Here is a 23,759-nt window from a genome sequence, read left to right as displayed (position 1 = left end):
CTGCTAGACAAAGGTTCAATAACAATTGTTCCAATCTTAGCTCTTAGGCAGTTTATCCTCCGTACCCAGGAGAGATTACTTAGTTATATTTAGGAGTTTATTACTTTACTTTAGATTAATTAATTATATTACTTTTACTTTATATATTTTTTAAATATTTAAGTATTAGTAGTTTTTAAAGTTACTAAATTTATAAAGGTTTTTCTTTTTTATAATTTTCTTAGTTTAAGTATATAATATAGTTTTAATTTTATCTTAAATATATACTATAAAATTTTTCTAATAGGTTAAATTAATTTCTTAATAAGTACTCCTATAGTTTAGGAGTTAGTTAAGGATTTCTTTATTTAATAAAGGTTTTTAAAGTATAAAATATACTCTTTAGTTATATAGTAAAATATTTTTATTATTATTATAACTTTTAAAATATAACTTTAGTTTTATTTTAATTTCTACTTATAAAGTGCCTTTAGTTAATTATTTAACTTTTAGCTAAACTTTATTATTTATATAATAACTAAAGTAATTAATTTTCTCCTTTTTTATATTATTATATTTAGTTATAAGTAAATTATACCTTTTTAAAAAGCCTAATATATTATTATTAATAAAGTATTTTATTTTCTATTATTTATTTATTTAGTAAAAGAGAGGGGTCCCTTATTTTATAATAAAATTAAATATACTTTAAAGGCTAATATTATTAGCAGCTAGAGTAGCTATTAGATTACATAAGCGTTAATTAATTAAATTAACTATTATTAAGCTTATTAATTATTAAAGTTTAGCTTTATAGTTTATTTATAATAAACTTATAGTATTACTATTTAAAATTAATTAGTTTAAAAATTTATTAAAACTATAGATTTTAATTTATTATAATATAAGTTAATTAAAATTATTAAGCTCCTTTTAATTAAATAGTATTTTTTATTAGTAAAGAGGTAAAAGGTTACTATATTTTTTTAATTATTTTCTTAAAAGACTAAGTAAGTATTATTAATATTTTATTATCTTAAAGCTTAATATACCTAAGTTAAGCTAACTAAATTATTATTAAGGGGATTTAGTAAAAAACCTTCTTTAGCTTTTAGTATTTAATAATTAATTAATTAGTAGCCTTAGTATTAAATATTATTAAGTATTAGTAAAAGTAATATTATTTAACTTAGTATTTAAGAATACTTATAACTTATTAATAAAATAACGCTTAAGTAAACTTTAAACTTTTTTTAGTAATTAATCTTTTATTATTTTATTAATTAAATAATATTATTAACTCTTTAATTAGTTATAATTTTCTTATACTTTTACTTATTTTATTTAATACTAAGTTTAATTTTTAAGTCTAATTATTATATTTAGTAAGGGTAATATAAATATTTATTATAATAATAAAAGTATACTCTGCCTATATTAAGGGATTAATTAATTCTTTATAGTAATTTTTTAGGATTATAAAGTATTAAGGTAGTAAAAAAAGTTATTTTTACTTTAGGTTTTTCTTAAAAAAAAAGTTTTCTTAATATTAATAAAATTCTTTTAGTAATATTATTCTTTTTCTTTATTATATTACTATATTATTAATATATTTTCCTTATAAAAAAAGTTTAAAAAAATAATTATTTTTTTATTAATATTAAGTAACTTTTCTATACTTTTTAAGCACTTTATTATCTTTTTTACTATTTTACTTAATTTAATTTTTAAAGTTTTTAAATATTCTAGGTCTTTTAAGTACCTTAATTAAATAATTAAAATAAAAGTTTAAACTATTTCCTTTTATTATCCTTTTTTTTTTTTTTTAAAAAAAAGGGTAAAAGTTTAGTCTATAATTTAAATAATAACTTAATAAAAAGTATAAGTTTTAGCAGCAGCTAAGGGGTACTTTCTATTACTTACTTACTTAATTTTCTTACCTTTAGATAATTAATTAATACCTTTGCTTTATTTTAGCATTAACTTCCTATATTTACTTCTATAGTATTTAATTATAAACTCCTTTATTTTAGTCCTTATAAATACTAGTATTTATATAAAATAGTCCTAGGTTTTTATTTATAGTTAAAGTAATAAAGCTTTTATAATATATATAGTAAAGCCTAGGTTTTAATAATTAGCCTTTCTTATAGATTAAATAATAAAGTAATAGAAAAAACCCCCTGTTTTAGTTACTATTTTATTAATAGCTAGGGAATATACCTTTAAACTAGGCTATTAATACCTAAACACCTTTATAAGCCACCTAGCTTATTTAGCCATTATAAAAACTATAGCGCAAAAATAAAATTACAATATTATTTAATCTAGCTACTGCAGCCTTATTCTAACTAAAACAAAGCCGCTATTTTAGCTAGGGTTATTTTCGTTATAATAATATATCTTAATTTTTCTATTTAGCCAGAGGAAATATTCCTTATTTTATATTACTAAGCTAGCTAAAGCCTAGCTTAGTTATTTATCCTAGCTAGCACTAACCGCTAGTCACAGACCTAATTAAAAATCCCTATTAAACTACTACTATTTACTAACTTTTATTATTAAAGTTATAAAATATTTATAAATATATACCTTTTTCTTAGGTATAAGCTAAGCTATATTTTTACTTACTTTATTATTTTTCTTAGTTTTCCCTTTATACTTATTACCCTATGCCTATACTATTATAACTTTCCTACTATAACCTATTACTATATTTCTTTTTTTATTTATAACTTATACTTATTTTATTTATATATAGCTATAGCTTAACTTATTACTTAATTACTTTAATATACTTTATTATATTTTTATAATTTACTTATTTATATAATAAAATTATTATATAATTACTATTATATTTACCTTTATAATTATATTTTATATAACTACTAATTATATTTTTTTATTAATAACTACTTTTTTAATTTATAGCTTAAATATACTTAATTTATAAATAAAAAAACTTATAGCTATATACTTAGTTTAAATTTATATTTAGGTTAATTATAATTAATTATAATATACCTTTTTATAACCTTATATTTTTAATTTTACTTTATCCCCGTAAACTTAATAAAATAAAACTTAAGTTTATAATATATTTAATTATATTACTTATTATTCTTAATACTTTAATTTATAAGCTAATATAACCCCTTTATAATACTATAATATAATAACTATAGCTTTTTTAATTTATAATTTAAAAATACTTTATAATACTTTTTATTATTTTCCTATTTATAAATTAAATATACTTATTATAAAAATTAAGTAAAATAACCCTAACTAATTTTACTTAGGTTTAGATTTAGCTAATTATAGTAGTTATTTTAGTTTATAGTTATTTTATTTTAAATAGTTTATACACACCTATTATTTACTAGTGTTTCTAAGGTTATTAAACTTAAATAACTAATAAATTAATAAGTAGGGATAAACCTTAGAATAGTTCTATAGTTTATATTAGTAAAGTAGTTAAGTTAGTAAGTGGGTAATTTTATTATTAGTAGTAAAGAGAAGTATTTAAGTATTTAATCTTAAATATTATTATATTAATAATAACTAATTATCTAAGTATTTTAATAAGTAATATAAAGTAAACTTATATATTTAGTTATATATTTTAAATTATAATAAAAAGCTAGTTTTCCTAGCTTTTTTATAATAAATTATTTAAAAAGTTAGCTTTCCTAATTTTCTTATTTTTAACACATAATAGTCTTAATTAATTTATTAGCCTATAGTTAATCTAATGTATCCTACCCTATAGGCCTATTATTATAACTATAAGATCTAAGTTATAATACTCCATATACTTAACTTAATTTAACTTCTTTAAATTATTAATACCCTATATAATAATATAAGTTATTTTCTTTAGCTAAAAATATTTTAATTTATAAAAATACTTTATTTTTATATTAATAACTTTATATTTTTCTTTAGCCTTCTTAAAAACTTCCTTATATTAAGTATAAAAAAAAATAATTTTATAAAATTAAGTTATTAATAAAGGGTAAGTATTATAAAAAGACTTATTATTTTTTATATACTTAGTATAATAAATAAAATCCTTTTTAAATATTTAATACTTAAGGAATTAATATTTCTTTTTATTTATATAATAAATATAGTTTTTTATTTTAATAAAATAAAATAAAATAATTTTTAATAAAATATTCTTATACTTAGTCTTAGGATAAGGTTTTTTATAAATACCTAATATAATAGTTAATAAAAATATATACTTACTAAAGAAATAATTAATTAACCTAGGGTAATAAAGGGGAGTAATTACTTATACTAAATAAAATAAGGTCTTAAGAATAAAATTAATAAAAGGGGGATATTATATTATAACTTAATACTTATAATTATAACTAAGGAGCTTATATACTAGGCACCACTAGATTAAAGTTAATCCTTTTAATTAATTAAAAAAAAATTAAGAAATATTCTTTTAATTTAATATAGGATTAATAAAATAAATATTAATTTATAAATAAATTAATAAATTATTTATTAATTTAGTTTAGCACAGCTAGATATATAAGTTTTATTCTTTACGCTTATTTAAAATAGTTAAATAACTAGTTATAAATATAAAATAATACTTAATTATATTTACAGAAATATTTTCTATAGTTATATAAATACCTTATACTTAATTCCTTATTAATTACTTACTAATCCAGCCTGGCCTATTTATTAATATAAACCTAGCATAAGGTTTATCCCTTGGGAAATTCCTTTTATACTAACCCTATAGAAGCTTAGCTTATTATATTTAAGGTTTATCCCTTAGGAATAACTAACTTATATTAACTTATAAAAACTCAGTTTATTATAACTTCTTAATTAGTTACGCAGTTTAATATTAATCTAAAAGTGCTTACCCTATAGGCCCCTTATTGCAATTATAAAAGCTGGGTTATAATATTATATTATATTATAATACCTTTTTTTTTTTTTTTTAACTTTACCCTTTTTTTATTTCCTTTATAATTAAATAAGTTAATAACTTAAATAATATATAAAGGTATTATAATAAGCTAAGTAAATATTTATAGCTTATAAAAAAAAAGGCTTTTATACTTTTATATTAATTACTTTTTTTATATTTATAATTATTATATAAATAAAGGATATATACTTTATATTTATTATTTATTATATATAATAGCCTTAAGTAAGTATAAACCTATAGCCTTAAGTAAACTTAGGAGTTAATAAGTAAATACTATTTAATTACCCCCTGGGTTTTACCTTTATAAAAAAAGTTAAATTAGTTAGCCCTTACTAAGCTAGGGTACTAGGGCTAATAAGTAAATATTATTCAATTAGCGCCTAGTTAAATATTTTTTAGTTATAAGTACCTAAAGTTATTTTTATTATAATAATATATTTTAGTTTTTTTATTTAACTAAAGGAAATATTTTTTATTTTATATTACTAAGCTAACTAAAGCTTAACTTAATTATTTATTTTAGTTAATATTAATTCTTAATTTTAAACTTAATTAAAAATTCTTATTAAACTATATTTTTAATATAATAGCTTTTTTATATTATTTTATTTTAAAATATAATACTTTATATAATATTAATTATAATACTCTTTTTAAAAAAATTATTAAATAATTATATATAAGGCTTATATAATTATTTCTTTTATTTAATATAAAGTATTTTAAAATAACTTTTTTAAAACTTAATTTAAGGTATTTACGCAATATAATTATATATATATACCTTTTTTCTATTTAATACTATATATTAAATAAATCACAATTTAGCTTAATTTTAATTCAGCTTCCTTTCTCTCCCAAATAGTATTAATTATAACTATTTTTGCCAAAAACATAGGCATAAAAGTCATTATAGCCTGTTGCAACGCATGTGCCCAATGGCCAATAATAACCCCATGGCCATAACCAGCGCGATCCAGCGCTATTCGAGCCATTGTATTAGCTGTTGGCGTAAACAACGACGGAGACTGTTTATTGTGCGATACGCCGGTGACGTTACCAACGCGGATCCCTAAGCACTCAATGCCTGTTTTGCCCGCGAACGCAACTTCCAGGTTTATAGTACGCGTTAAGGTCATTAAAAATTGTTTGCTTGCACTATAAGAGGCAAGCAAAGGAAGGCCGGCGTCAGCCAGGGAACTGATGTTCATAATCAAGGCAGGCGAGTTTTCCGCTAGATGCGGAAGAAGAACACGAATCAGGTGCAGAGGAAACAATGCGTTAACACTGACATTCTCAGTAATGCGCTCCTCGGAACTGTCGCCCAGCGAGAGGTAGACAGGATCCCTGGAGCCGCCACCCGCATTGTTGATCAGGACGGTGAGATGCAAGTCTTGAAGCGCGTCTTTGATAGCATTGAAGTCTAACTGGTGTTGCGACTCATTCTCTCCACCATGTAGGCAATTCACGCACTGCACCTTGCTAGCGTCTGCGACCAGAGTTCGAAACAACGTCTGTGGGTGTTTCTTTTGCAGCTCAGACTTCACTAGGTCAAGTTTTGCCTTGTTGCGGCCGTGGAGAACCACATTGAAACCGCGTAACGCGAGCTCTTCAGCAAAGGCGCGGCCAATGCCATCAGATGCGCCTGTTACCAGTGCCCACGGAGGACTGCCATCGGTGGAAACATGTGCATATTGCTGCAGCTTCGAGGGGAGGATATAGACCTTAACAGCAGAGAGGACATTGATAGCAAGAGCGGCAACCGTGACTGCGCCGATGGACGCAAAGAGACGAGAAGAGTTCATCCTGGGGAATGAAGTAATATAAGCAAATGCGCAGCTTAGGGGAAGCGCAATAGTCTGGAACTAAATGGGTAAAATATATATATGCCTAGGTAATATGAAGGCTTTGCGATGGATCGCGGAGATCAACTTCATGTATGTTCGTCGCTTTGTTAGAGAAGACAAATATAAACAGCGGGGTGAGTACAGAGTAGGAAAAATATTATATAGCCTGGCAATCTTACGACCTAGTTTCTTATGTCACATCATGTATGTACCGCAGGTGAGGGACAAACTGATTAACTAATTACTAATAAGCGTCGGCTATAAATACTACCTGGGCAGTTCATAACGTCCACCTTCAATGGCCGAAATCGAAAAACTGCGCCGACCATGTCATCGAGTCCACTATTTCCGCTGGCCAATAGCAGTTTGTTGATATCAGGCCGCCTGACGTGAGTAAATGTTGCCCGTAATCACTGGTATAGGGCAAAGTTGACACTGTATCTGGATGAGACACATGACTCTGAAATCCCGGAGAGTTCTCAGATGATTTCTCAACCTCTTGAATACTTCTCGGAGTCCCGCTGCTGGCGTCTTCTGCAAAGATTTAGCAAATACAAGTCAACATTCATAGGCGCTTTACTCACCAAATCTCACTCCACACTCTTTCAAAGCTCGCATCATATCCCGCGCGATCCTCGCTCCTGGTGACTTTATACTGAGGGCATCGAAAACCTTGAGACATGTTTCTGCGTCGTCATATAAACCGGCAGTATCAAACTCAGACGACAATTCAAGCGTCGCTTCGGTAAACATGCTAGATACTAGCAGGATAGAGCTAGCGCATACTAGACATGATATCATCTACCACCATGGGAATCCATAAACCAGTTCCTCTTTGCTGGAGACGCCATGTAGCAATCGTGCAGTCTCACGCGCTTCCGAAATACATGTTCTCTCGTATCAGCGTATCAGCGGCCAATCTAGCTGGCTAATAGTGGCAGTTGGATCGACCAGGTGCATCAGAAGCGGGTGACACAGATACGGGCGGTAGATGAGAGCCCTGAGATAGTGATACTTTATGGCCAGCATGTTTCGCTACCCAAGATTAGAAATTGAGACTGCGCGAGTGTCTGCAATTCTAGCGAAGCGGTAAAAGAACTTGCCTGTCTCTTGAAAATATGTAATTGCTCAAATGTATGACCTAAATCAAAACGAAGAGCTCTTGGGAGGGCTAATTTCCATTCCACAAGTTGTCGATCGAGGTCTTTCGTGGTGAGCAAATCCTCCGAGGCCAAATGACTTCTCCTAGGGCGATATAGGCTCCGGAGAACTCGCCCGACAATTCCCGAGAAGGTATCTACTTTAAGAAAGTAATCCCCCGATGGTGGATTGTTATTGTTTCTCTCTTCAACGAGCTCGCCTGCCCAATCAATCTCGGTGTCGCTGGCTTTAGTGGGCAATGGGACATTGAAATCATCATCATGGATCGCTGGGGGCCGACCAAGCTGTAATGAAAGAAGTCGATCCAATACATAGATAGAATACCATACGCGGCGCCGCTTTTCAGTCTCTGGGGAATGACTGGGTTTTATATCGCCCACTTCTTCGTTTTCTATATGCAGCCCAATGCTTTGAGCTACACGAACGGCTTGGCCAAGTATTGTCCAACAACTATAACTGTTAGTGCATCCTTGTATTATCTGACTAACATATAGAACTAACCTTTCTGTCCTGCATACAACCAGGAGGTAGAAGCATCTCGCCAAAAGGAGTACGACGTGGCAGAGTGATCGTTCCATGTTGGAAGTTGGCGCTAAAGTTAAAGCGTATAAGTAAAGTTTCTCGTGCAGCGAACCTACACTTTCGTCCTTGCCAGGCAAGGTTGTATAGTAGGCCCCAATAGCGCAAATTGTATCTGTCAGGTTAGAATAAGCACGCAGAGCATTTTGGGACACCGAACTAACATGATAGCGCTGTCTCGAAGATGCCCTTGCAACTCTGGGCTTGGGGAGTGGTATGACCTTCCAGCGCCTTATAACTGTGTATAAAAGGCGACTCAGGAATGAAAGGGTAAGCAATATGAATAGTGGTGAAATAAGCATTAATATAATGCTTAGCCTCATCAAAGACAGGTAGCAAGATGGTGGAACAAGAGGGCTTATCAGACGGTAAGAAGCTCTCTCCTTGGTCATAGCTCTCAAGATCTTTTTGCGTCATCGCGGTTCCGTCTTGGGTTTGCAGAATTCTTTTCACAAGATTAACAAAGCGAATATCGCTAACCTCGCCCAAGTAGCCTGGAGACTGATCACTACGGCTAGAAGGTGATGTGCTACGTGACTCGTTAGCCACTGCTTGCGGTAAAACTTCAGCCTTCGTGCTAGAGATGGCGTTATCAAGCTGCGATTTGACACTGGCGTCCTTCAGAAGAATCGCTTCTTGTTCTGGACCGGACGGTAGGAGAGAAATAACGTGATCCAGTAATCTTTCTTGTACTTGTATTGCATCACATAGGTCCGGTAGCCTCTCGGAAATGCTCTGGTTGAAGCGGTCGTCTGCTCCTGTCCGTAGTCGAGGACGCTGCAAGCGATAAACGCAGATATACCCGTAGCCCTGGCATCTACTACATGCCGGCCGTTGTCCGTCACACTAAGAAAATATCAACAGCTATGGAAGTGTTAGGTTAGGCCGCTGCACCCGGACTATTTACCTTTGATTTCATAGACCTGCATTTCTGACAGGCTTTGGCAACCCGCTTACGCTTGTGTTCAATATCCATACCTCACGGTTTCGCTCGCTTCCCTTCGATGCAGTATCTTTGGGAGGAGTAAGGGGTTTTGCGTCCGCTGTTCGGAAATGTCGGAATAAAAAAGAATCGGGCATAGACCTGAACAACGCTTAATAGGCATGCTATATTCACAAATTTTCATCAAAGAATGGCCAGCAGAAGTTCATAACGGATATGTCTGTTGCAATATTGTAATGATTTGATGTAGTTCGTCCAGCCGCAATGGTCATATGTTCTCGACAACTATAACTGGATTTTGGTTAACGTATACTTGTCCCAAGCGGAAATACCGGCAAAAGTTATTGCATTAGAACACTATTAGGGGAAGACTGACGTCAAAGCGTGGCTAAATTATTCGGCCTTTCACATCATCGCCGCACTGTCCCCTACGACCCAGAAGCAAATATACTGTATCCCATTGTAACGTTATCCGCACGGTAAAAGAATTGCAATGGTTCTGTTACTATAAATGACGGGATTACATGAAGTCAGAGAATGCTGCACAGGCCAAGGCATACTACCCTGGCGAACTAATGCATGCATTAAGAAAATCTGTACAAGTACATTCAGTCTATGAGTCCACACTATTCCGTAGGCAGTAGCACTTAAGCAGAATCAGCCGCTCATAACTCCATAGACGACATTGCATACCACTTCCAACTTGAAGTTAAACCTCCTCCGTTAAGCACATCCTTCGAAAATACAAGTTATTTACTCCCGCTTTCAACGGACACCACTAGGGACTATTACGACTCGAATGAAATACACCCGATTGAAGCCATGGCGAAGATAAGCGCCTTCTGTGGGATATACAAAACGAAGAGAGTAGTAAGGATAGGTAGCTTAACACCCTCGACCCTTAGCGCCTTTACTTATTAGCGAAAGGGTCAACTTGGAATGAGAGGTATTTTAATTGTTTCTCTAGAGGAAGTACCATCTGCGCCGTCATAGTAGGCGCTTAGATTGAGATTCACCTCGGACTGCATACCTTGCTGACCACCCCACCAAACCCCTTTACTTAGATATCCTAATATATGAGAGCCTATGCCCTTGATATTTACAGACGAGATCATTGCTTAATAGATCATTCAGGTGATAGGCGATAGTGTTATAATGATACTAACATTTTTATTTTTGCTCCATATCTAATTGAAACTGAGCCATGACATATCTATTTGATACTTACATTATGCGGTAGACGTAGTGTGTTCTTGTCGAATTATCTAAAAAGCCGAACCCTAGCCTGTATATCCGGTATAGCCAACAAGCTTGCCACAAATGTAAGACAGAGGTCACAGGGAGACCTCGCGGATTGTTTAGAGAAGAGTATAGTTTATTCTTAATTACCTACGAAATCGATTGTTTCACTAAATCACAAAACCTTATTTTTACTTTGCTGTTGATATTATTACCTTGAGTATCTCATTCAATTTACATTGCCGCTAACGATGAAGTTAGCACTACAAATAGACAATGGAAATGTTCTGTCTTCTTTCCGTCCAGGAGATCCGTTGCAAGGAACATTAGAGATACGTGGATGTTCTTTTAAAAGCCTACTCAGGGTCAAAGCAAGATTTTTCGGTGAGTAATATAGTACAGACCGAGCTTTTAAGAGTCTTGGCTCAGAATCATAACACTCACAGGTAGATTGACTGCCAAAGTCTATTCTGAGGTGAACACCTATTGTACCAATGAGTATAATCATATAGTAGGTCTATTATCAAATAAACCTTTATGGTACTAACTCATCATTTAGCTGTTTGAACAATCGGATAACCTCAAAATCTTTCAATCAGCATCTGTCAATGACAATGTCAGCAACAGCGTCTTTCTGTGCCCTATAGAATTCAGGTTTCCGCTTACCCTCAACTGTGCGTGCGAGAACTCCTGCCAGCTACTGTCATCAGTATTGGCCAGTGATGGGAAACTCCAAGTAAAATCGACCTATTTGTTATCTGCTACAGTGGAGCGTTGTATTATCGGGAAAATAACCCGAACCAATAGAGTCAGACAGGAGCTTCCTTTCAGCTGTAACCATATTGTTAATAATCTCGCAGCATCCTGTATCGTTGCGCTTTCCGTCGACGAGCTAAGTCAAAACTTCAGTCGTACCTCTTGGGAACCTGTTAAGCTGGGCCGTGCTGAAAATCCGCCTTTATACTCTCCGTCCCTGGAGATGGAAGTAATTCTGCCAGAACCACCAGTTCTAACTCGTGGACGGGGAACGCCAGTGAGATTAGTGTTCCACATCCCGCAAGAGTTAATGCAAGGGGCTCATATCTACGTCCGGAGTGTAGAAATAGAAATGCAGGCTGCGATATCTGCTTTTTTACGATATACATGGAAAACAATGGCAGATACGCGACTTGGCAATAATATAAAGGGAGCTGTGCCAATCAACTCAGAGCATCTTGAGCTGGACTTGGGAGCGTGGGGAACCTTTGTCGTCATCCAGTCGCGGCCATCTTCGAGTTCCTGCCTACTAAAAGTCGAATATGCGATCGAAGTGATAGTTGGCATATCGAATAGTGTGGAAGGCCCTATACAGGTAGGTTCATATGAATAGCTCGGTGGTTAATGATTTTGATTTTAACGCGCGTGTCGTCCAATAGTACATAAAAGCATCCTTGGACGTCATTGTGATAGACCCTCCACCAACATATCAAGCGGTGGCACATAATATGACATGAAATAAGCGACTTAGTCCAGTGTTGTATTGTTCATAAACATTATGCATATATACTTGTGGGGTAAACTCAGGAGCCCGATAAGTATTGCGGGATGAATGTGCAGCAATCCAACAAAGAGGAAGCTAATTTCGGAGGATATGCCATTAGGCCATTAGGTTAAGCGCTCATTGGCCCTCGTATAGTCACTAAAACTGTTGTGAGGATTGAGTGTCCCTCCTGAGGATCATTTTCAATGATATGTATAGTACGTAAGTAGTTTGCGATTGGGAGGAGCCTCTGATATACAAATATATCCGTATATGAATGCCAGTATAACCCAAGTAGAAATATTCCAGAGTGACAACGGGAGGCATGATTAATAAAAAATGCGATGCAGGCATAGCTAGTAGTTAAAGGACAGGGTAGCAACTGCTAACTGAATAGTATGTATTGAACTCAATTGCGCCGGCGCTGTTTGAAGTTGAGATTTAGCTCACTGGGCGAATGGTTGGATTGCGCCAAGGCTCTACATAGGGGACAACGCGTTATAACAATTTAGGCTTGGGAAACTTGAAGATACTGAACTGGTATGTGGATAGGCGACAGAAGCTCACTACAAGGTCCATGATTAACACGATTTTATAGTGATGTAGCTAGGGTTAATAGTCAAATAGAGCTATTCAACATTTGCGTTTTTGTATGCTTATGCACACCTTTTTTACAAATCTTCAGTGGGTCTGTTTATCTACACTCTTAGACTCTAATACTTAAGCTATGGGCTTAAATAATAGTTTACAACGTGGCATACTGCCAGACTACCAGTATTGTATCAGTCTTTGTTATACCTCAGCTAATATTAGCTGATAACCCCACAACCGGTGATTACTTGGATAAACTAATTTATTCCACTGGCTACATACCTTTCGTAATTATCTAGAGGGGCGTAATGCCAAAGACTACCTATTGCAAACATGATAAAACTTAGTAGCGTCCAATATTAAACTCCTCTGCTACTCTCACTAAACAAATATCCCGAGTTATTTTCCCCTTTGATCCACTACAAATTTCTTTCTTTAACTATGGCAGAATCTAATAGCTATGTTCTAGGGAGAGATCTAAACGCATCTATTAGGTACGTAAAGTTTCCAAGATAAGAACCATATAAAGCCGCTGCTCAATCTCATTAGGGTAGATTCATTATATCTTTTATTCAGTTTGTGTAATTATTACACACTAAGCCCGAAAATACCAATATCGTCCGGGATAACAATTGCTGAAATTGGAATAGGGACAGGGTTAGTCCTCTCATCATTATATGACCAAACCCATCATTAACTTAGAAAGCATTTGGCTTCTGGATGTGGCGTCTCAATACGCTTCAACTGTAGAGTTGGATGGCTTCGACATATCGGATGGCCGGTTTCCTCATAAATCGGCTTTGCCCAACAATGTCACATTGTCTGTTGTCGACGCATTCGGCCAAGCCCCTGCGGACCTTGTTGGAAAATATGATGTGGTTCATATGCGGCTCTGGCCTTGCATTGTGAGAGACAACGAAACGAATCGTTTGATCAATCATGCAACTCAGCTGTTAAGTTAGTTTGAATTCCTTTTTATATTCATAGGTATATGTCTGCTGATAATACAACGTTGTGCAGAGCCTGGCGGCTATTACCAATGGGATGAGGCGGATATTGGAAAGACTTTGACCACTGGAGTAGAAGCTGTTGAATTTTGGGAAATAATGTGTTCAATTTTGCAGTCTATGAAAATAGATTCTAAGTAAGTCAGAGGCCTTATTAATCATTATGTTGGGAATAATAATACTTAAGCGCAGGTGGATTAAGCAAATACTGAACCGCCTGGAAGAACAAGGCATGTTTAGTATAGATATTAGTGTGAGCTGCTTCTCTTAGTTACTGATGCTACTTATTACAAGGACATATGTTTGTGGGTTTAGTGAGCTTCTGAGATCTATTTATAAGGAGGGTTGTGTGTCGTTATCTCGTCATAATGAAGCAGGGAAGGCCTTGTCTAGGCTTATAAAGTTATATAAGAAGGGAGGCGCGTTGTATTGGACCCCTGTAAGTATAATTGCACGAAAGCGAGCTGTATTATCCTTTTGATGGTTGAATTTTTTGTACTTTCTTTATTAACGCTGAGTTACCTATCTCAAGCAATGTTTCAATAGATTTAATACCAATTTCCCCTTCTATATTACAGTCGAATATGCGCTAAGCACAAAGCATGTTTAAGTCTAGCGGGGAAGTAGAGAGACTTGGTCATAGATGCATTTTATTACAGACAAGCGGATGCCAAATAGTATAAAGACGTGTAAAAATTGCCTTTACTTAAGGACTTTCTTTCCATATTACCTCCGTTTACATCTCTGCCTACTTCTTCATGCTTTCAACTCAATATCTACTGATACCACTCCAACCAGGTCTAACGAAAGCTGAGAAGATATCAAAGGAGTAGTTTATATTAATCCACTATTATATTCGTTGGAAAGCAGAGAATTCTACTTACGATAGGTCTTGATATAATTACGCTGTTATTTACTTGAGTAATTGGACTGTTAAAAAGTCAGGTAAATGAAATCGCCATATATCATTTAGGGTAACCGACGGCTGCATTGGATATTAGCAGTAGTATGCAGCATCGGGTGTATTTCCAGTGTGCAAGCGGAAATGAAATAATTTAGGGTATAAAACTACTATATAACCACTACTATAGTTAGATAGCTGTTTCATTGGATATATATTGCGCTGTTCCTGTGTATTTCCAATTTTGGAAATAAGCATTACCCCCATCTGGACAGGTTGTGTTCTCCCCTGCTCCATTGCAGGTCGCAAACATGCCAATCAGACTTCCTGTAAATGGACCTGTATGCCCGCTTAGTAGTGACCCCGAAGCAGCACCTACTGTGAGTTTTTTATGGGGCTCGGACGATGGCATAGCTGAAAACGTGAAATGAGTTGTATTATGTGCTTGAATCTCGAGACGCAAAGGACTGTTCTCCCAGTCTTCTGGCACTCGCGTCATGGAATAGTCGACAGTGGAACCTCCACTGATAGCTCGGAAGCGAAGAAAGAGACTTAAAGTAGCAGAATCGCCATTTTCAAGAAGAACAAGGCCCAGATCGACGTGATTAAACTGGGTGAGGAACATGGTAACACCAGCCTCCTGATCGATCTCCTTAGGGGAGAAAGATAGGTCAACAGTAACGTCAAAAGTGGTATGTGTTTGTCGTCTACCGATGAAAGAGAGACCACGTCGACCACTCAATGCAAGGTCTATCTCCGAATTTGAGGTAGGAATGACGCCGGTCAAATTGCTTCGACTTGGTACTATCCGCAAGCCATTATTCGAGGTAGCAAAGGCACCCTGACGCGGGACACGCCAGTAAACAAGGTTGGAGGGGATTGGGCTATTTAAAGAGAAACGATATCGATCAGGGTCGTTATTGAAAGGTCCCGTTCCAGGAATATCGCGATTCCGCGGTGGCAAGTGCCATCCATTCATTTTTCCCTTTACACGTTGCAATATTGGCCATTCATTCTTGTTCCAGGTTGCTGGAAAGAGTACCGCCTCTCGTCCCATAGGGTAGATGTTCCAGTCTGGACCAGAACGTGTGGAGAGGCACATTCCCCACCAGTTGCCTCTTTGATCTTGGAAGAGGTCTCCATGGCCGACAGTCTGGAAATAGCCGTCCGTACCTCGAGCAGTGAGGATAGGGTTATTGACGTAGCTGTCATATGGACCATTGATATTCCGTGATCGTGCAATTGTAATTGAATGGTTGAGCTCCGTACCACCTTCTGCGATCATGAGGTAGTACAAATCATCCTTCTTATAAAGGTGAGGTCCTTCAGGATATGTTCCACCGGTGCCATTCCAAACACTTAGAGGCGGTTGACTCAGGTCGCCAGTCTCGAGATCAATTTCCTGAAGTGTGATTCCCGCCATTACCGAATAGACTTTACCATCGTCATCCCAGAACAAGTCAGGATCGATGTTTGAGGGCTTGAATCGTACCGGATCGCTCCAAGCAACATTGCTGTAAGGATCTGAACTCTTGAATATGACGCCGATGTTGCCTTCCGGTGCATTCAAGTACTGGCAAATGACAAAAAATTCACCGTCGTGATGCCGAATCGTTGCTGCGTACATACCGTTTTGCTGGTCTGGGGTGCCCCAACTGGCACCGGGAAGCTGGCTTTCACGATTCCAGGCATGGCTCACTAACTTCCAGTCGACTAAATCTTTGGAAACGTAGATAGGGAGCCCGGGGAAAGATATGAAAGTCGATGTAACACAGTAGAAGGTATCATCAACAACAGTGCACGAGGGATCGGAATGCCAGCCGGCAAGGACAGGATTAAAATAGGTAGAGTTGTGTGCTATTGTGTGTGCAATTGAGCCAAAGAGCGCAAGATAGCAACCCCAGTATCTCATTGCTTTGATGTGGCGTAAAAACATATTTGTAGGCTGCCTTGAGTAGATATACATATAATGTGATCCCCAAAAAACTCATTAGTGTTGGGGCACTATCTGAGTCTTATAAACACGATTAAGAAGACACCGAAGGACATGCTTTCGATCTGAAATTCCGAAAGTATATTCCGAAGACAGGTTTAGGCTCTTATAAAGGGACGATCCGGATGAAATGAGAAACCAATAGGAAGGATAACGGCTATTCTATGGCTACATCGTGCAAGCAAGAAGTGCCTCATTGAGCAACTGTGGTGTGATCATTAATAGCGATCGATCGGCAATTAATCTGCACTCTATTTTCCCCGCATTGTGCGTAGAAAGCCAATCTGAACTTGATTGCCCAGATATCACATGAGTTTATTGACCCAAGGTACGGAGTAGCATCAATGAATACTTCTGGCGTATTACCCACCTGCCTTTTTATGTAAGATAGATCATAATGGCTGCCTAGAATTACCATAAATTTTTTTAATTCCGCATCCTACATAATCCCAGCCTTCAATTGTCTTCAAAATCCTGTAGTCATATCTATTTACATAATATTCAAGAATAACGCCATTATATATAAAAAGCATAGCTCAATCCATGAGATTGATCATTGTGTGGTTATTGAAATGTCGACAGAGTGAGTGATATGTCGGGATTACGGAGTACTGTATCCTGAACAATGAAGGTCCCTGCTGTTAATGCGGGGTTCCCAAAACTACCATGGAGACAAGAGGGGACACGTAATAAAAAGCAATCCGTTTCTCATTATTTACTGTCAGCACTTACCGATCTTTCTTTCTCAATATCCAACTATGCCTGTGTTTTCACTGGGCCCTGGTGGTATTACCACTAAGCTTCCCTCCAGTTCAAAATTCCAGCAGAAAAAGAGACGAGAAGAACCGCAGAAGCCAAAAGAGTATTCTACAACATTAGTACCACATGATGCTGCGGCGTGGAAAGTGGCTCTGCAGGCCGGGATCGATCCCAATACGATATGGACGGAGCAAGACTTAAAGCAAGAATGGCTCGAACAAAAGTACAGATGGTATAGCTGGAATACTCCAATCCATCTGACCCTATTCTTGGAAAATTATACTTCTGCCGAACTCCTCTTAAATTCCGGCGCTAATATCAATCTGTGTAACGCGTTGGGTAGAACTGCATTAATGGAAGCCGTTCACAACCATCAGTATAAGACGGTGGAATTCTTGATCGTACATGGCGCTGATCTGAACGCTCCAGTTGTTGATGGAACATTTCAAGAGACGACTTACTGGGATACACATGAAAAAATCGAAGTGAATACTCTTCCAATTTACGAAGCCATACGCTTTGCAGATGCGCGCATGGTACAGAAGCTGGTCAAAGGTGGCTCCGATGTGAATTCTGCCTCAAGGGAAGGTTGGATGCTTTTGGATATGGCGCTGCTGGACAAACAGGGTCCTACGATAGATGTACTTCTCAAACACGGCGGCCACTTTTCTAGTACAGCCCGCCATGCGTTGCATTTTCGTGACGAGTTCCGTGCCATGGCACGCAACTTGTTTTCTGCATCGACTCAACGGGAGCTGTTCCCTTCTCAGGATCTGCTGGAAGTGTACTGGTGGGTTATGTCAACACCAGACATCCAGGAAATCTTGAATGGTCGGGATATAGATACATCCCTTACAAGTCGCCGACTCATCAAGAGCTTCTTTAACACACTCTGTGAGATTGCCCAGGTAGAAGACCTACAAGCAAAAGAAAAGCCTTTCTGCTCCCAATGCGTTGCATTTCAATCATGGGCTTGTCCAGCATACGAAACAAAATCCGACGATCACGGTGCTGTCATATATGGTGACTGTTCGGTGTTTGAGCTCTATTCTATGCGAGATCAATTGGAAGAGTCATCTCGTCTTGGCTGTCCGCTTTGCAGTATGATAGCCGATGGCATTGATAAGGAAGAGAGCTATCAACGCCGCTGGCTAGGTGAGAAGGGTGATATGGAAGTCAAAAAATTCGACGCGGAAGTAGTCGGAAAAGTATCCCTTGAGCTTATCCGTCCAGGAAGTTCATTTTACATGCTGCGCATATTGATGGGGTCTTCTCTCAACTTCGTTCTTCACTTAACCCATTTAGACGGTGAGTAAACCCGGTTTGCTTCTAACCTCGTGTTTCTGTGACTAGATTAACAATTTATTACGGATCAGAGGATACAATTTTGGACACATGCCACTATAACGGTAGGACGACCAAGACAAATTCCCCGGAGGCTTTCAAATTGGCTAAACATTGGCTTGACAAATGCGAGCTATCACATACCACATGCAAGAAGTTTTGCAGTGGGGAGACACCTCTACCAACCCGTGTCATTGATGTAGGGGATAAGACCAGAGGTCCATTTTTATTCAGAAGTCAAGGCGTGAAAGGTAGATATTGCGCTCTTTCTTATTGCTGGGGAAAAGCCACGGCTTCCTCGAGTTTCTACACGACAACGAAGGCAAATTTGTTGAGCCACGAGAACTCGATGCCCCTCCACGAATTACCTGCAACATTGCGAGATGCCATTGTTGTTGCTCGCAACCTAGGGTTTCAGTATATCTGGATCGACGCCATCTGTATCGTTCAGGACGATGAAGCGGAGTGGGCCAACGAGGTTGCAAATATGCAGCACGTTTACGCTGGCGCATCGTTCACAATTTCGACTGTGGCGTCGAGTAGCAGTGAGGATGGGCTATTTCGACTCCGTGAGACTCGCAATTCAACGGCCGTCTGCTTAAGTTACAGAATACCCAAGGCATTCCGTGAATATGCGTGGCAAGCAGGATCCAGTCCCCCCCGGGTCCCAAATTCTCCTATGTATCTCGTTGCATGCCCCAACATCCTCTCGGCCATGGAACCTTCTATGTATGGACCCGTTCACCAACGGGCATGGACTCTCCAAGAGCAAATGATGAGCACTCGGATTTTGTACTATGGCCGAGGAATGCTCTGGTGGGAGTGTTTCGATCTCTACGCGTCCGAGAGCCAGCCCGGACCATTACACTTGTCAGATTACGCGGCATGGGAAAGATCCGAGACAAAGAACGCTGTTCGAGGGGAGCTTACGCACCGATGGGCGGGGGCCGACGTGTTTAAGCATTGGCAGGAGCTGGTGGAAAATTATACCGGCCGTACCGTGACAGACAGACGAGACCGGTTGACTGCCATTGTCGGGTTGGGCCATGCCATGGAACCATTCATGAAGAGCAAATTTGTTGCCGGCGTATGGCCGGGCGACCGGCTTTTGGAGAGTCTCTGCTGGGAAGCTCGTGTCTACGATCACTCGATGCGCAATCCCCAATTTCCCTCATGGTCCTGGGCCTCGGTGAATGCACTCGCTCTTTACGACCTCGCAGGCCATCTAAATGCGTACGGAGTAATGCGCCGCATTGCTGATGTCGTCTCTTTTGATGCTAATATTTCTGACGAGGCACAAACGGCCGTGACGGGCTCCGTTACCCTTAAGGGGACGGTCGGTAGACTAGCAAAGCCGGCGAAATGGAATACAGACGAATCAGTTTTGGATCCGTACCGCCCGGACTGCATGGCTGACCCTATCGATCAATGCTGGTATATTGATGTTCTTGAATCTCGCAAGTGGACCCCGGCGCGACGCGTCCGGCTATTATTGCGCCAAGAGGACATTGAAAATAAAACTTTTAGGCGGATCGGAATTGGCCTTGGGGATAGTGAAGGGTGCTCTGAAATTATAGAGAATGAAGTCATCGTGCTCATTTAGTAAACTGTACAGAATATCCAACAGTTTCATATACAATGATAGTATACTAAAATTACTGTATGGATTGGGGATATTACCATATAATCATCTTGACTACAACCGAATTTAATCACATGTAACACGTGGCTTTATTTTCTTATTATCCCTTTTCTTGCTATCTATACGCCGAATACGTTGTCTTTGTATGCTGATAGAGATCTCGTTAGCCCGAAACTTAGCAAAGCTCCGATGCTTGGCCTAAACATATGATTAACATTATCGGAAATTCTCCCGTTTAGATGATATGGAGGGTAGAAGATCGGTAGTTGACAAGGTTGCGGATGTTTCCGCACTTTTCCGTCTTCGGCCGCCCCTTGCCACATCGCCCAATCTCGCTCCTCGGGTACGTAAAATAATCACCCACCGTTATCCGCTCATACGGCCTGCCGTAGATTGCGGGGGAAGTACGTGATATCGCAAGATGGACCAGTTCATGCCGTCTGATGCCGCGGCGGCCGCTATCAGGATTCCCAGGAGGGCGTATCAGGCTTGTGTCCGGTGCCGCCAGCGCAAGGCCCGATGCTTGATCCCAGACTCGCCGGCCGGCGCCGATCCCGTGTGCATGAGGTGCAAGCGGGAGCGAAAGGAGTGTATCTTCACGTCAGAGCGGTCCAGAAGCAGTCGTCACGCCTTGCAAGTCAAGCAGAGGGCGAAGAGAGCCGGACGTCCAATGTGTACGCAACATCACGCAATGGAACAACTGACAGCACATCACAATGGGACCAACGACCACAGACCCTCCTCGGTTACGAGGGTTCCTGTAGCCATTTGTTAGGCTCAACATCGATGGAGCAGAGCTCAAATTCACAACAGAAAGACTCTCCATTGGGCGACTTAACGGATCGTGTTACTAGAACGGTAGTTTCTAGTCAATCCGAAGCTCTAAATCTCTTATTTGAAGCCGCCGAAGTTTACCACTCCAGCGACTCTGCAGCTCGGCCAACCGCAAATAATGCTGAGCCATTGGATGTCAGTGCGGACGGCGATTCAGTACGGACACCTGGGTTTAATTCTGTGAGGCTTTCTAAAGGTTGGGAATGGGCATATCCTGCTGAAAATGTTGTCCAACCTCAACCCGAGGTGATTCAGGCATTTGCTAGGCTAAAGTTTGTCAAAAAGCGATGGTTGACTGCTCAGGAGGCGGCAACGTTTGTCAATCTGTACGTTCACGTCTCCAGACTGTCGGAAGATACATTCTAAACTGTCCTTCTAGATTTTTCAGGAACATGTGTCCTTTCACACCTGTCATTAGTGATTGGTATGGGAACCCTGATAACTTTCTTAATTTGATTGATACGGAGCCTGTCCTATGCACTGTAATCCTCACCATATCAAGCCGTTATCATTTATTGCATGGCGACGGCTGGCTGTCTCGCAGCTACTTTTTACATAATCGACTTTGGCGATATTGTCAATCACTCTTCCAGCGTGTCATATGGGGGCAGGAGAAAGGTATTGTAAGTCCGGCGCGAAGTCTAGGGACTGTGGAAGGCTTCCTCCTAATGGCTGAGTGGCATGCCCGATCGCTGCATCTACCTCCGGATATTGAGGCATGGGATTCGGAGGATGATACTCCCAAGGATGGTCCGTCCTCGAGTAAATCATCCTGTCACTCTTAGTCAGATTAACTCACAACTAATATCTCATAGCTACCTACCGATGGCTAGAAGGTGTAGTAGAGCCGATGAGAAGATCGGATCGGATGTCTTGGTGCGTTATTAGAACCATCCTTACGTTTACTGTCACTCATATAGTTCTCACAGGTCTCTCATTCAATCTGCGGCTAGTGTTGGCCACGAGCTGGGGCTGTTTGACGAGGAGGGAAACAATGACAGCATCTCTGGATCAACTACAGCTCATGAAGTTCACAAACAAAGACGACAGCGATTAAGAGTAGTATTGTATTTGTACATGAACCAATTGGCCTTCAGAATCGGCTTTTCCGCGCTCATTCCTCACACGCTATTTAATTTGTCGCAAAATGCGCTCAAACAGTCACCAACTTCCCAGCTTAGCGACCATTGGATCGAATCTATGTCTTTGTGGGTAGATCTCAGTCGACTGACACGTGCGTCTCATGATCTACTTTTCGCATCAAAGGCCTCAACGCGAGAGCTTATTAAAAGTGGAGGGTATCGTCGAGTCTTGGAGCATTTTAAGCCAATGCTGGAAAAATGGTGGACGAAATACACAGCAGCCACAGGTATGGACACTATCTCGAACGAGTTTACATAAAAGACATTTTACTTATATCATTGTAGCGGCTGGGCCATTTCGTGATTTTCTAGCCGTTGACTTTCTTTACACCAAGATATATCTCTATTCTCTGGCTTTACAAGCAGCGGCGGAACGCAAAATGAGCCAACAAGCAAATGAAGTGCCTAACAGTGTCATGTCATCAGTCTTTGACTTCAGCTATGAAGACTATAATTTTATACAAGGTGTGATTGTAGCGGCGAAAGATGTCCTCCGAATCATTCTTGGGTTTGCTGAGATTGGGCGACTAAGGTATCTGCCTGTTCGTACATACGTGAGGGTGATTTCATCGTGCATCTTCTTACTAAAAGTAAGCAAAATCTCTCCGTCTTTACTATTAATTTAGAAGCTTAACGTTAACAGGCGCTCGCACTCGGGGTCCCTACGGACGAGCTCAACTCATCTCTCGAACTCATCGATCAGAGCGCACGAGTGCTCCGTCTTCACATCGTCGATGATTTGCATCTGGCTGGAATTTTTGCATCTCTATTAGAGACTTATACACAAAGCTTCAGAGAGAGGTTTGTTAGTATTCTGGGAGTTCCACGGCCAGCCAATAGTGTTGCCTCAAGCACAGGGGGATTCCCAGCTAGTGAACATGCGGAGACTGAGTTGCCAGCAGTCGATCCTATCGGCGGAGATTATGGGATCAATCAGGACTGGCTTGCTCACCCATTTGACGCATCCATTGCGCCATTTGGAGCAGACTTGACGCAAACATTCGGCGTATTTGATGATGAGCTCAACTTCATATGGAACGAAAATATGTAAAGCCCTGAATCTGATTCAAGGTGTCGATTACGGCAGTCATGTATTCCGCCTCAAATAGAAGAGATTACAAATAAGGTGAATGCGTTTAGTGAGACATACACCACTGTTTTCATCTTAGAATCCAATGATATTATAAATCAATTAGAGGCTCTCGCAGAAGTAGGCAGCCAATGTGCGGAAGAAATATGCGATAAAAAACACTACAGCTTATCAATACAGTGTAAACCCAATGTCAAAACAACATGAAACTTCGTGG

At 38.2% G+C, this 23,759-nt stretch overlaps 6 protein-coding genes across 6 annotated transcripts; 3 read left to right on the top strand and 3 right to left on the bottom strand.

The window, feature by feature from the left end:
- Positions 1 to 5,775: 5,775 nt before the first annotated feature.
- On the bottom strand, positions 5,776 to 6,756 carry Triagg1_10915 (uncharacterized protein; the record flags this gene model as incomplete). Its single annotated transcript, XM_062895039.1, has 1 exon — positions 5,776 to 6,756. The coding sequence occupies one exon, from the start codon at positions 6,754 to 6,756 to the stop codon at positions 5,776 to 5,778; it is 981 nt and encodes a 326-aa protein (XP_062750141.1).
- A 1,618-nt stretch (positions 6,757 to 8,374) lies between these two features.
- Triagg1_10914 (uncharacterized protein) lies at positions 8,375 to 9,467 on the bottom strand (the record flags this gene model as incomplete). Its single annotated transcript, XM_062895038.1, has 6 exons — positions 8,375 to 8,409; positions 8,461 to 8,551; positions 8,598 to 8,653; positions 8,703 to 9,315; positions 9,386 to 9,402; positions 9,446 to 9,467. The coding sequence occupies 6 exons, from the start codon at positions 9,465 to 9,467 to the stop codon at positions 8,375 to 8,377; spliced, it is 834 nt and encodes a 277-aa protein (XP_062750140.1).
- Positions 9,468 to 14,928: 5,461 nt separating this feature from the next.
- Positions 14,929 to 16,650, bottom strand: Triagg1_10913 (CAZyme family GH43; the record flags this gene model as incomplete). The annotated part of the gene is made up of 1 exon (XM_062895037.1): positions 14,929 to 16,650. One exon carries the CDS (start codon positions 16,648 to 16,650, stop codon positions 14,929 to 14,931), a length of 1,722 nt encoding a protein of 573 aa, XP_062750139.1.
- An 839-nt stretch (positions 16,651 to 17,489) lies between these two features.
- Triagg1_10912 (uncharacterized protein) lies at positions 17,490 to 18,806 on the top strand (the record flags this gene model as incomplete). The annotated part of the gene is made up of 1 exon (XM_062895036.1): positions 17,490 to 18,806. The coding sequence occupies one exon, from the start codon at positions 17,490 to 17,492 to the stop codon at positions 18,804 to 18,806; it is 1,317 nt and encodes a 438-aa protein (XP_062750138.1).
- A 377-nt stretch (positions 18,807 to 19,183) lies between these two features.
- On the top strand, positions 19,184 to 20,437 carry Triagg1_10911 (uncharacterized protein; the record flags this gene model as incomplete). Its single annotated transcript, XM_062895035.1, has 1 exon — positions 19,184 to 20,437. The coding sequence occupies one exon, from the start codon at positions 19,184 to 19,186 to the stop codon at positions 20,435 to 20,437; it is 1,254 nt and encodes a 417-aa protein (XP_062750137.1).
- A 558-nt stretch (positions 20,438 to 20,995) lies between these two features.
- Positions 20,996 to 23,503, top strand: Triagg1_10910 (uncharacterized protein; the record flags this gene model as incomplete). Its single annotated transcript, XM_062895034.1, has 6 exons — positions 20,996 to 21,636; positions 21,690 to 22,060; positions 22,126 to 22,186; positions 22,240 to 22,679; positions 22,738 to 23,042; positions 23,096 to 23,503. The coding sequence occupies 6 exons, from the start codon at positions 20,996 to 20,998 to the stop codon at positions 23,501 to 23,503; spliced, it is 2,226 nt and encodes a 741-aa protein (XP_062750136.1).
- Positions 23,504 to 23,759: the final 256 nt, after the last annotated feature.

Source organism: Trichoderma aggressivum (genome assembly GCF_033847375.1).
Source record: "Trichoderma aggressivum f. europaeum strain CBS 100526 chromosome Unknown scaffold_094, whole genome shotgun sequence".
Lineage (NCBI taxonomy): Eukaryota > Fungi > Ascomycota > Sordariomycetes > Hypocreales > Hypocreaceae > Trichoderma > Trichoderma aggressivum.
The sequence above is the reverse complement of the archived record's forward strand: the minus strand, read 5'-3'. Positions and strand labels throughout refer to the sequence as shown.